At 39.3% G+C, this 12,124-nt stretch overlaps 2 protein-coding genes across 3 annotated transcripts in view; both read right to left on the reverse strand.

Moving 5' to 3' along the window:
* Window positions 1–4,700, reverse strand: part of dennd2b (DENN domain containing 2B) — a 53,586-nt gene extending 48,886 nt beyond the window's left edge. Inside the window, exon 1 of the mRNA XM_037095771.1 lies at window positions 4,570–4,700. The gene's annotated coding sequence lies outside the window, so the exon portion shown is untranslated. The remainder of the gene's footprint in view (window positions 1–4,569) is intronic.
* A 1,242-nt stretch (window positions 4,701–5,942) lies between these two features.
* Window positions 5,943–11,936, reverse strand: tmem9b (TMEM9 domain family, member B). 2 transcript variants are annotated; one of them, XM_037096243.1, is made up of 5 exons: window positions 11,913–11,936; window positions 10,589–10,680; window positions 10,382–10,490; window positions 9,653–9,787; window positions 5,943–7,270 (listed from the first exon to the last, which is right to left on the reverse strand). In XM_037096243.1, the coding sequence occupies exons 3-5, from the start codon at window positions 10,463–10,465 to the stop codon at window positions 7,115–7,117; spliced, it is 375 nt and encodes a 124-aa protein (XP_036952138.1). In that variant the 5' UTR covers window positions 10,466–10,490; window positions 10,589–10,680; window positions 11,913–11,936; the 3' UTR covers window positions 5,943–7,114. The 2 variants fall into 2 exon arrangements, with proteins under 2 accessions (XP_036952138.1, XP_036952137.1); XM_037096242.1 differs by lacking the exon at window positions 11,913–11,936 and adding an exon at window positions 11,702–11,906.
* Window positions 11,937–12,124: the final 188 nt, after the last annotated feature.

Raw genomic sequence — 12,124 nt, forward strand, 5'->3', positions numbered from 1 at the left:
TTTACGTTGGAGATTGCACTAGAAGTTGTGTATTTTAAAATTAATTTATTTTCTTAAAATAACACTGATTGTAATGATTAAAGTTGCATCGTGGGTAATGTACACACCAGGTTTTGAACACTGTTGGACATCACTCATTCTAGACAGTTTGAAAACAATAATTGTTTCTAAAACTGATACACCAGATCAAGATTTTATCGCCTTTGATATTTCATGCATTCTCCTTCCTTTTCAAAACGTGGTGTCTACATTACCCATAATGCAACCTGGCCACCGAGTGACATCACTGGAGGCAATTAGTCAGATAACATACAGCTTCGTCTGGAACCACAGCAGGTTTTATACTACTACACTGAGTACAATAAGTCAAGTTACCCTTTTTGTAAATACAAAAAAAATCATGTTTTTGCTGACCTCCAGTGGTTTCACCTTGCTGCACTGATCTAGACGTGTACTCCACTACCCCATGACATCACCTATGGGTGTGGTTACAGGTGCAAAGCAGCACAAATCTGGCAATAGATTGACCAGCCACATTTAATTGTGATGTTGGCTGTAGTCAGCGATTAAAACTGTCTTGAAACTTTAACCAGAGGACAGGGAAACACAGCTTTGCAGCCTTGTGTTGAATTACTTTTTAAGTACAGTAATTTGATAAATGTGCGTAGCTTCATTCCATACGTATCTCCAAATATCCCCCGGCGTCAACGCTTTGGAGCGGAACCACAGGTCCAAACTCGAGGTGACCACAAAAATGAAAGCATTCGCCCAAAATGCAACTTCCCCTTGCTAGGTTTGAGTTAACTCCAACCAAATTAAAACCACTTAATTTGTGTGTGTGCTGCAGTTCCGGAGGCTTCGCAGTAAAATAAAGAGCGTCGTTGTAATGTGACCTCATGTTGACTATATCACTCCATGTACTGTGCACATTCATGTACCAGACAACAACGCAATGAGAAAGCCACATGAATTCCAAACATGTAGAGTCAGTATGCTTCTCAGTGGCCAAGTGGTCAGTACCCATTAAAGAGTATTCATCTGGTCACTATAAAATATAAGGAAGCGGATTATATAAAAGTGGATTATATACACAGTGTCCGACAAGAAAAGATAAAAGCAACATATAAGATGTAAATAAAATAAGTTTCTGAAGTTCTGGTAGTAATAGTGCCTGGCAAATCCTTAAAAAGATGGATTTACTGTGAATGACTGAATCCTTTAGAAATTCAGATTTACTGAATTCCTTTTAAAATCTGATTCTATCAAAAAGATTCACACAATTCAAAGCAAAACTTTGCGTTTTGATTGCTGGACAATTCAAATAAGAGTGGACCTTGGTGGGAGACTATTTTGTCAGCTGCTTTCGTGGTCAAGCCCGAACTTTGGAGCTCAGCACCAAAGACCTCCTGTTCACCAAATATCAGTCGACCTAATCCGTCACCGCAAGATATTGAACATGAAATCCTTTCATCTCTCTGTGCGGCTGCATGTGACGTCTTCACAGCGAACGTCGAAAGCGCTACCCCATCCATAAAAAAAAACCTTCTCCTTCCAGTGGTTGTCTTATCATCCCACAGACTTGGGAACAGAGGAAGTCACAAAAACACCAGACATCCGTCATCACAGTCCGTAACATCAAGTCAGCAGGAAGCCTTTAGAGCAATGCCACTGTGCAGCTTTTCTCCGAGACCCACTCAAAACGTTCTCAAGGCCTCGTAAAAAGATTGTCCTTCCTGAAAACTCTGCAGACGCTCACTGTTGGAGCACAAAAGACAGCTCCGACTGCCTTTTTGTGGGATGTTTTACCAGATCGTAAGCTTATTCTGCTCTCATGGAATTCATTGTTTCCATTGATCGCAGTACCATCTGTATTTCTCATTAAAAGCCACATCCTCTTCTGGCGTGACATGGGAGCATCAAACAAAGTTCAGCTCCATGTATACACTTACATCGACTCTCTACGCTATTATGCAGCACTCCAAAGACTACATTACATTTTTTTTCAGGGGGTTGACTGCTGAGCTCTGATGCTGTAAATCTCAGGCCTTCCCCCCCATTCTCATGATTACACACCTGCTAAAGCCTCAGCCACAAGGGAGTTTATTTTCTCAAATAAAAGCCCTAAACCTTATGTGTGTTTCCTGAGGATCCACTGTGAATCCCAAATCCCTAAAACATTCAAGGGGATTAGTCCACAGCTCTATGGGGATTTTTCCACCTACACTCCAAAAATTCACCTCAGATCCTTTTTTTCTTTTTCTCTCTCCGAAGGGGTTCAAGTCATGAGTGAAAAAGCCTTCTGATATGAGAACAGCATGACGTCACTGCACATTTATCTGCCTAATTTTTAATTTTGTTGCATTTGGTGCAATAAACATCATATCAGGTTTCAGAAACCAACCTGAGGCAGTTGTTAAACTCCAGGATTATGCTGAGTCAGGCCGACGTGTCGAGTCAACACTCCTGACAGAGTAGACACAGCCTGGGATGCACAGACATCCTCTCCTCTCTCTGACTTCTAGTGTATCTGAAAATAATATAATGGAATTACGACTTGATGTTATGAATAAAACATTCTGGCTTTGCAAAATGCTACTTCTGCAATTCAAGAATGACCAGGAATGTAAGAGTTTACAGCCTCAGGTACGTTACAAACCTGTTGCTTTTATTGCAGTCTTGGAGAAAACCGCAACCAAATGCAGGAAAAAACAGTGAAAGAGTGCTGACTGCCTGATGTGCAAGCATCTTTTGCTCTTATCAATAAAGTTATTCAGGAATATAGTGGAATCAACTCATCTCTTTTCATTATCTTGACAGAAAATAAACAAGTGTCATTCATTTCAAGTCAATTAAACTTGAAATGTCTAGTTATTAGAACGTATAAACACAAGTTGCAACAACTTTAAGACTTTGGAATTGAAATGATGAGTTGGAGTTCAATCAAGTCATCAAAATATGTTTCTAAAGACACATGATCATCTTATTGTAGGTATCCCAGCATGCACTGCTTGAGTCAAAACTTTTTTTATTGTTTGAATCATATGTAATTGAAGCTTGCTGTGTGTCCTCTGTCCATTAAGTTCTTGTTGTTTGTTTTCACCATCGTGGAAATACTGTATTGATTTCAGTCTTTACACATTCACACTCTCACATATAATCTTTGTACCAATGCAAGAAGAAATCACCTTCAGTAGGAATAACTGCAGTTTGAAAGGAACTGAAATGTGACAGTAAGTCAAATTTGGTTGTAATACTGCTGGTTGTAACTGAACAGTTGTTAAATCAAGATTTTAAGTGATGTGATCAGAAGTTCACGTAACTTGAAATCAGGTTTTACAAGAAAAGACTTTGAACTGATTATTCAAGCCTAATTAAAGCCACATTATGCACAAATTGGCATTCTGTGCAATTTGGTGCCCCCTACAGTTTCTGAGTGCAACAACACTGTCGTAAATACAAATCCCAGTTCTGTGACAGTTTGTCAGACGTCTTGTAGGTGCCGAATACAAACAAAACTCATTACATCATCACAATGTTATGTGCTGAAAACTTACATCTTGAAGCAAACATGCATGTAAATATTTCAACATACATAATGTTGTTTTAAGTTCATAATCAAGACAAGCAATTGAACTTGATGTTGAAATAGCCCCAAAATAATGACACTGTGCTTGGAAATATGGATCATTAATAATCATCTGTTCACAGTATAAAATCAGGGTGTGAGGAGACATAAAGCACTTTAATATTAGTTACCGATCAAGTCAACCGTTGACTGATAACAGAATCATTCGATCTGGAACATTTTGTCAGCAAAAACCTGCAGTTTCGTGGCACACTCAACAACAAGTTAACACCGTGTCACTGTTTGAACAAAGGCCTTGAATAAGAGCAGCTGCGGTGTCACATTATATCGCACCAGACGAGCAGCGAGGAGTCAAGTGCAGCACAAGAACATTTCTTTATCTCATGGCGTTTTCAGCTTCTTTGCCCCACAACAGAAACATCAGTCTACTGACTACTGACTCAGAAACCTTGAAGGCAAATGTCATGCAAAGTGTCACACACTGGAGTTCGTGCATGGTAGTGAGTGTGGGTGTGGGTGTGGGGGGGTGATTATGGCTCAGGCACATAAAAAATAAGTGAAGTGAAACTTGCAGAGACACGAAAGGAAAAGTAAACACAGGTAAGAGTCAACAACGTCTGTGTGGCTGTCTGCACAGGACTCTTCAGATGGCTCAAATTCAAAGGCTGAGGCGCCTCCTGTAGGCCGAGCAGTGCCAGTGCAGCAGCACAGCTGAGGAGATCAACTTCTACTTCTCTCTGGACATCCAACGGAAGATTAGACAGTTTACCAACCGCGATCAAAGTCGTTGTCTATGAAGAACTGTGAGCTCGGGCATGTTGATCACACCAACTACATGACAGAGTGTAAACGAGACGGGGATCTCTTCTTTTCTCATGAACTCAACCATCTAAAGATGCTCCAAAAAAGTTCAGTTAAAAATAGTCGAATTTCGTCAGATTTCTATGTGAACAACATTTGATGAGCAGAAAGAAGAAGCCTACCTTTGTCTCTGTGCTGCCGCAGAGTTTGCTCAGAGATCCATTCTTTCACAGAGTCTGTGTCGCTTTCTCTCTCTGCAGCCTGAAAACTGACCTGTTTTTTCTTTTTTTTTCCTGCGGAAAATTCGTCTCCTCTGTATAACTTCATGCAATGAGGAGAGAGGGAGAGAGGGGTGGGGGGGTACGAAGGAAAAGTAGACTTCACAGGAAATGATGACGCAGCTGTATGGAAATCATTTTGCTTGATAAAAAAAAAAAAAAAAACAATTGTCACTAAACAGTCGCAGAATAATTCATGTAGGTTCAGTTTAGTTGCACAGATTTGTACGGAGGAGTTTAACTAGTTGTGTCCCAGATGTTTCCAGATGTTTTCAGTCAGAAAAAGAGGCTAGAGGAATTCAATCTGAACGTGTCACGACATGAACTAGATTGGGTTATTTTTAGCAGCTTCCACCCAAATATGACTGTAAACATGCCTGAAAAGTTTAATGGGAATTTCTAGTTAGTGGTGGAGCGAGTCCAGAGAGTGTTTTTCCATCACCGGTCACCAGAACAGTGAACAGAAATCATCATGAGTGAGACTTACTGCTAGAAGCCACAACAACCAACCAAGTTTGCCAGAGTGGCTATTACTTTGCCACAATCTAATGTATTCTTTTGTATTTGGTAATATGCAAAACAAAAGTGCATTTTTTTAAATAGCAAGGGCCCAACTGATATATCTGTTGGCTGACATTATCAGCCAACATTGGCCTTTTGCGAATATATATATATATATATATATATATATATATATATATATATATATATATATATATATATATATATATATATATATATATGCTGTGAAACAGTGTATATATATATATATATATATATATATATATATATATATATATATATATATATATATATATATATATATATAGTTTACCATTAAAATAAATAATGCAAACAACATAATATTGCACACAATATTGCAGAGTGAGGTATCATGAGGTACAGCAGTTAGATTCTCATCAGTGAATTATAATAGATACCAAGTGAAGTTCAAACCTGTCACTTTTATTGCCGTCTTGGAGAAAACTGCTGTCAAATGCATCTTTTAATCCATCCATCGTCACTTAAGATTGAGAGAATAACACTGAAATAGCTCTGTACTCTAGTAAATCCATCCCCGCAAGCCTTAAAGGAATGAGAAGGCCATCGTGATATGTCACAGTGTTGCTAAGAAAAGCAGCAACGTCCAACTCGCCGTAGGTAACGTGTCCAAACACAAACTGTCAGGTACTTTGTTCTTGGAACTGGAGGACACATCAGTGGTCAAGCCTTTCCGCTCGTGTAACGCATGAAGAATTTCAACACATTACAAGAAGAAGAATCACAAATATTACATAAATTTATTTCAAAGTTAAAGGTACCACATATACAATAGTTAAGAACACTTTCATAGGTCACCCAACAGTGGCTCTTCATCCACTCTGCCCAATGTACACAAAATAAACTCTGTAACTCAATAACATCGCTCTGTCATACTAAAGACAACACGGACCTTCATAATGTAACTGAAGTTAGCGCACAGGAGTGCCAGAATGAAAGACAACAGATTGGTTTAGGCAGTCGAGGAGGGCACTGATTTCAACAGATGAGGATCAAAAGCACAGCTAAGTTCACTATGACATCACCAGGAAATTGCATCGATTTCAGTGAAACTACTTGGAACATGAAAATGTAATGCAATGCATTAAATGATGGATTTCACATCAGTAATCAGACAATGTGTAACAACGTGGAAGGAATGAAAAACTGAAAAGACATTTATAAAAGAGCTATTATAAAACATGCATTTTCAAAGAAGGCTTTATATTTTACACTTCTTCCTTTTATCCCGTGGTGAGAGCAGTAGTTCCAAGTTATATTAGTTTAGGGGTGGAAAATGGCCACCAGCTACACGTTAACAGGTCCTCACTGGTCCAGTTCTACAGCAGAGATGAGTGGGACCAACCAACATCTGGGTGTTTTACTCTGACAGCCAGTTTGGCTCGTAAAAACTGAAAGTGCCCGACACTTTGGCCAGGAGGAGTTAGAGGATGTTATAAAATATTCACTCGAAAGATTTATTTTTATCTCACATTTATTAGTCTCTCTCTCTGCCATCAAATTTTTTTTTAATTGCAAATTCTCTCTGGTGACTTGGCACTTCTGCTAACCCGACTGCAGGCAGGGAGGAAATTCTGCGTTTGGAAAAATGCCATTTAAGACTGTTCATTAAAGATTGTGCAAAAAGGAATTCACTGTAATCTCTTGTGCAGCCTGTAGACTAAATAAGAGCTACCAGCTTTGATTAAACACCTGCTGGGGACTCCTGCTCTACAGATCCAGATTACTTCACCACGTTCTCCTCAAGAGTGAAACATCTGACGAGATACAAACCACAAATGAGAGAAAGAAAGCGTTATAAACTGAGGGCTCCGTCACAGTGCTTTTTTTGTTTGTTTGTTTGTTTGTTTTTTTGCTCCACCAGTGACTCGTTTGCTCGCAGGGCAGTTTAACTGAGAACAACATGGCGGTCGAACACAGACTTCCTCTGCTCCTGGACCTGCCTCCTCCAGCGCTGCTGGGCGTGCTCCACTTTGTTCAGCATGTTCGGTCGAGAGTGTGAGCGGGACAGAACATTGTGAGCGTTGGCAAAAGGCTGCTGGTCCTGAAAACACAAATCGGAAGGAAACACAATTAGCCAAAAAAGGTACGACACAGGCCAAGCTTGTCAATCTTTAAAAAACGGGGACAAAATTCGAAAATACATCCGCTGGCGTGGCTCTGCACGGTTTTTGCATTCCCATCACACCTGGACTAATTGCTTGAAGGTGTGTCTTAGATCAATGACCACCTTGATCATCGCAATACTACTGAAGAATCACAGCTAACAGAGAGGCTCTTCTAATTCCGTTACAAAACACATTTCATCTACTATGACTTCTTCATAATAAAAGCCCCTCCGTATTTGGTCATTTAAAGCTTTTATTGTGAAGCCGCATAACAGGATTTTTAAAGACTATGTCCGCTAACAAAGTAAAAAATGAATTAACTTCTTTGAACAACAACAGAAACCTTTAGCTAAAAAAGAAAAAAAAAAAAAACAGAAATGGAGGGCTATTTCAAACATGATGAGGAGGAACTTTGTATTACTGCTACACTATATAGTATTACATATACGGCTCCTGACGATTCTTCTGACCCTCGACCTCATTAAATCCATTTCAAAAACAAATCAGACTCACATGTTCAGGTGTACATTAATCTGCGTCTCCATGCGTTTCTCTTTGTTTGCTTAAATGTTTTTGTCGGTGAAGTTTTATGTTACTTTTGCTGGATTTTCTTAATCTTATGTCTTTTGTAAGTTGTATTTGGTGAGCGCTGTAACAATTCAGCTGCTAATGTCACTTGACAACCAAAAAAACACAAAGTTAATGAAAAGTAAATGCAAGAGCACGATGGGAGGAACACAGCCGCAGCTGCTGTCTGCGACCAACATTATCAGTTGGGCAGCCTGTATCAAAGATTGACTAAACACTACAGGCCCACAACTTCCCCTGCAATTAATGTAGCCGCAGTATTTCCGGGTATATTAGCTGTGCTTACAGATCTCGCTCCCTTTGTTTTGATCCCAGTGACAGTTTAAAAGCTACTGTGCCACATAAACTTTGGCTCAATTACATGACTGCAGTATTAGTCATCTCAAGCTCTTTCTTACAGTGGTGAGTTTCCTGTTTTTTTTTTCCTAGCATCTACCATTCCACATCTTTACAAACAGCAGTAACCTAATAACCTACATGCTTGTAATAGAAACAGCAAATTTACCAGGAGATGTCTGACAGTAATCTGGTGGCTCTTTTAACTTTACATCTCCCTTGTGAAACCCAATCGCAGTATATGCTTACAACTGCGAAGTCCCATTTTACAGCAAAAGCTTTTCTTAGGAGAAAGCTCTCGTGTAACACTTCCTCTTTCCTGAACTGTGCCAGTGAAAACACAGAGTGCTCGGCAGGAGTTCCCCCCTCTCTCCCCTCAGGCGAAGGCACTCACTGTTTTCCTTTAATATCTTAACGCTGCGTCATATCAAATTGATTTACCGCTTGTATCCTGAAATAGATAGGAATGGAAACGACAACTATATCCACCGCGAGATTTCTGGAGAAGACAACCCAATCTGTTTTTGTATGTGCTACGATTGAGACATTACATTACTTTAAACACCACAGTTTACCTCAAGTCGTTTTTTTGGTTTTGTTTTTTTTTCCCCCTACTCACTTCTATTCATTCAGCCTGTTAAAGTAATTCAATTCTGCCACTGTGAGGAATTTGAGGGAGCAGTCTTTTCCATTCCTCCTTCCATTGTCATCACAATAATTACACAAATATACAGGATTTAGAGTGCAGAAAACCTTGCTTCATTAACCCGGCTTCTTTTAAATCACAAGAGCTGAAAAGAAACCTGTTCTCTCATTTTAATCATGTTTCAGAATCAGGGTGGAGTCTTAAATACGCACACAGAGATAGCGGTCAGAGCTGCCTGCATCGCGCACTGCTGCAGTTCTCTGCCTGAGATTGTGGTTACTAATGGATCTGATACTGTGTGAGAGAGCACTTTTATAAACTATACATCACTCCCTGTGCTTGCAGGAGGTTTTACCACATAGTACTGCTCACAAAATCTGTTCAGATAAGATCAGCTGCTGCGACGCTCAAATAAACTACTGTCGAATTCCTCATTTCCATGTTTATTTCACACGATGGCCGCTGATTGAGATATTATGGTTGTATTTTCTGTGTCATTTGGACATTTGAGGCATCTGGAGCACATTCCAAATCCACCACTTCAATGACCTTGACGGACGAATCCCTTGTGGCATCTTGTGGGAAGGAATGTTGTTGACACATACATGAGATCCTCATCATAAGAAAGAATTCAGAGAAATCAGTTGTCTGGATGGAAGAGTGGGGGCAGCCAGCACCAGTTGTACCACAATATGAAACATTATTTCACCTTCTTGAAGAGAGCTATAGCGTTACGAGGATCACATACCCCAACGTCATCGTCGCTCTGGATGAGCTGCGAGTGTCCAAACAGACGCCTCTTCAACATGGGCTCCAGGAGAGTCAGGTAGACCATGTAGAGCAGCAGCATGCCCAGAATGGAGAGGTACATGATGATGGTAACCTAAAGATAAACAATGTGATTACTGACTCCTTTGGTTCCGTGATCCAAATGTAGAAAACACAATGCACGAAATGACAATCAGTGATGGAACAATTACTCAAATACTCAATAATTCGATCAACGGACAACTATCTGAATAAGACATTTATTATTTCAGGGCATATATCAACGAGAAATGCTGATTTCAGCTTTTCAAATGGGAGGAGTGGTTGCTTTTCTCTATCATAAATGTGAGATATGTAGGAATTATAGTTGGAAAATTAAAAAAAAATGAGCTAACAGTAGTAACAGATTATGATTAAACCCTAACCTTAACCCTTCTTTCAGGTATTTAATAAAAACCATTTCAAGAAACCCCGAGACTTTGAGACAGGTGAACCAGAAGTTCATCTTACAAGGAATATGATGACTGAAATGAACTCAGTATTATTGTAACTGTACTGTTGTTCTCTGGAATTCTACAGAGCAAACGACTCATTTAAAAACTAAACTTAAATACCGCAGATAATCATTAGGTGAAGAAAGTGACGATACAAATGTAAAATAATCAACAACCCCGCCTTCTTCGTTGCACAACCTTCAGTGCCAACTTACCTTTATGGTCCCGGAGCTCCTTTCTTCATATTTACACTCGCAGCGTAAACAGTATGCCTCCACATCTTTTCCTTCAACTGGCATTGGTTCAACTACGTGGAGACAGTTACTGAAAAATAAAATAAATAACATTAACAGGCTGGTGGACAACAGAAACGGACAGCTTACATCATTCAGGGACGTGTACTGATGCGTCACTTAACATACCAGTCTTTAAGAGAAACATTTTGCTTGTAGATTTGCCCCTCCACATCTCTGTACGGCGGGCAGATGCATTTACAGCGGATGTCTTCGGAATTCTGCACCAGATAGATCACATGCATCAGTTGTTTTATGTTGGTTTGTTTCAGTTTTTTGGCCCCCATCTTCTAAAACTTTTCCCTTTTTTTACACACAACACAAATATAACACATTGGTTTAATCTGGCTTTTACATTTAGTTTTTTTTAAGTACTTTATTGCAAGGATGAAAGATCTTACTTAAATTATATATAATTGAATTCATATTTATAGCGTTCTTACAATAGTTTGGGGGGTTATAGTGAAGAAACAAGCCACACAGATTATCTAAATATCTGCATTTACGTTTTGTATTATGTTATTCAGAGCATATATTTAAAATAAGTTATGTTCATTATTTTTACCTGTGAGAAGTGACAATAGTAAATCAAGTAAAATAAAATAATAATACACGTTTTAAGGATTTTTTTTCCATGTGTGAAACATAGTGAAAAATACTTCAGGGCTCTCATACCGTATTGATTTAAATCCTTACGCTATACGTATTGTATTTTTCTATGCGAACGCTGTACAAATTGAAAGCTTTTCCCCCTAGAAATAGTAGTTGCTCTATAAAATAAACTAACTAAAATCAATTCACAAGCTTTGATCAGTCACATACATTCAGCTACATTATTTGCTGGCTCTGGTTGTTTGTGTCTTTACGTCTTGTTACACAGTGACAGTACACATTTTATGCCTTTCTGATACATTTATTGTACAGTGTCACATTGCGCAAATGACTCATGACATTTGGTAATGGTTGACAAGCAGCCAGAGATGTGATCTACTTGCTAGCTACCCTGCTTACATTATAGTATACACGACTGACACATTTAGCACACCGAGCTAGCTTAAGTCAAACCTGAAGCAAACCCACCTTGCTAACACTCCTAACACTCCTACTAGAAACATAAAATACGGACAATTACATTTTCAGGTCAATTTAAAGAGAGGATACGATGGTTAAATTCACTAGCTTAGTCAACATGACCATAATCTTCTCTCTTACGCTAGCTAACCCAGCTAACATTAGCCTTACCTTCGCTGTCACTTGACTCAGTAGCACAAAACAAGCTAAAGAGAAAGCCTCGACAAGAAACACAGACTTCATCTTTACAGTCCGTCACAGCTTAACACTTCCCAACAACCGTGGAACAGCTTCCCGGCCCTTTTCAGTAATGTTAATGTAAAAAAGTAACCTAATATCCGACGACGTTTGACATCAAGCTAGCTTATGCAGGGATAAATACCCTCAGCCTCCTAGCAGCTGACTTGTAGTTTCCGGAGATGGCGGTTACCGGTTTCCGTACACAGTGCCACTGGGAGCGCTCGATTATGGGTGTGTGAGAACCAGATGGGCGGTGATATGTCAAGGTGTGCCTTAATAACGAATAACAGTGAATTTTCTGATCATTTCTATTGTAGTCAGGGTTTGATTATTTTCTGCTATCCTAAATTTGTG

This window comes from Acanthopagrus latus, chromosome 4 (assembly GCF_904848185.1).
Source record: "Acanthopagrus latus isolate v.2019 chromosome 4, fAcaLat1.1, whole genome shotgun sequence".
In the NCBI taxonomy this organism is placed as follows: domain Eukaryota; kingdom Metazoa; phylum Chordata; class Actinopteri; order Spariformes; family Sparidae; genus Acanthopagrus; species Acanthopagrus latus.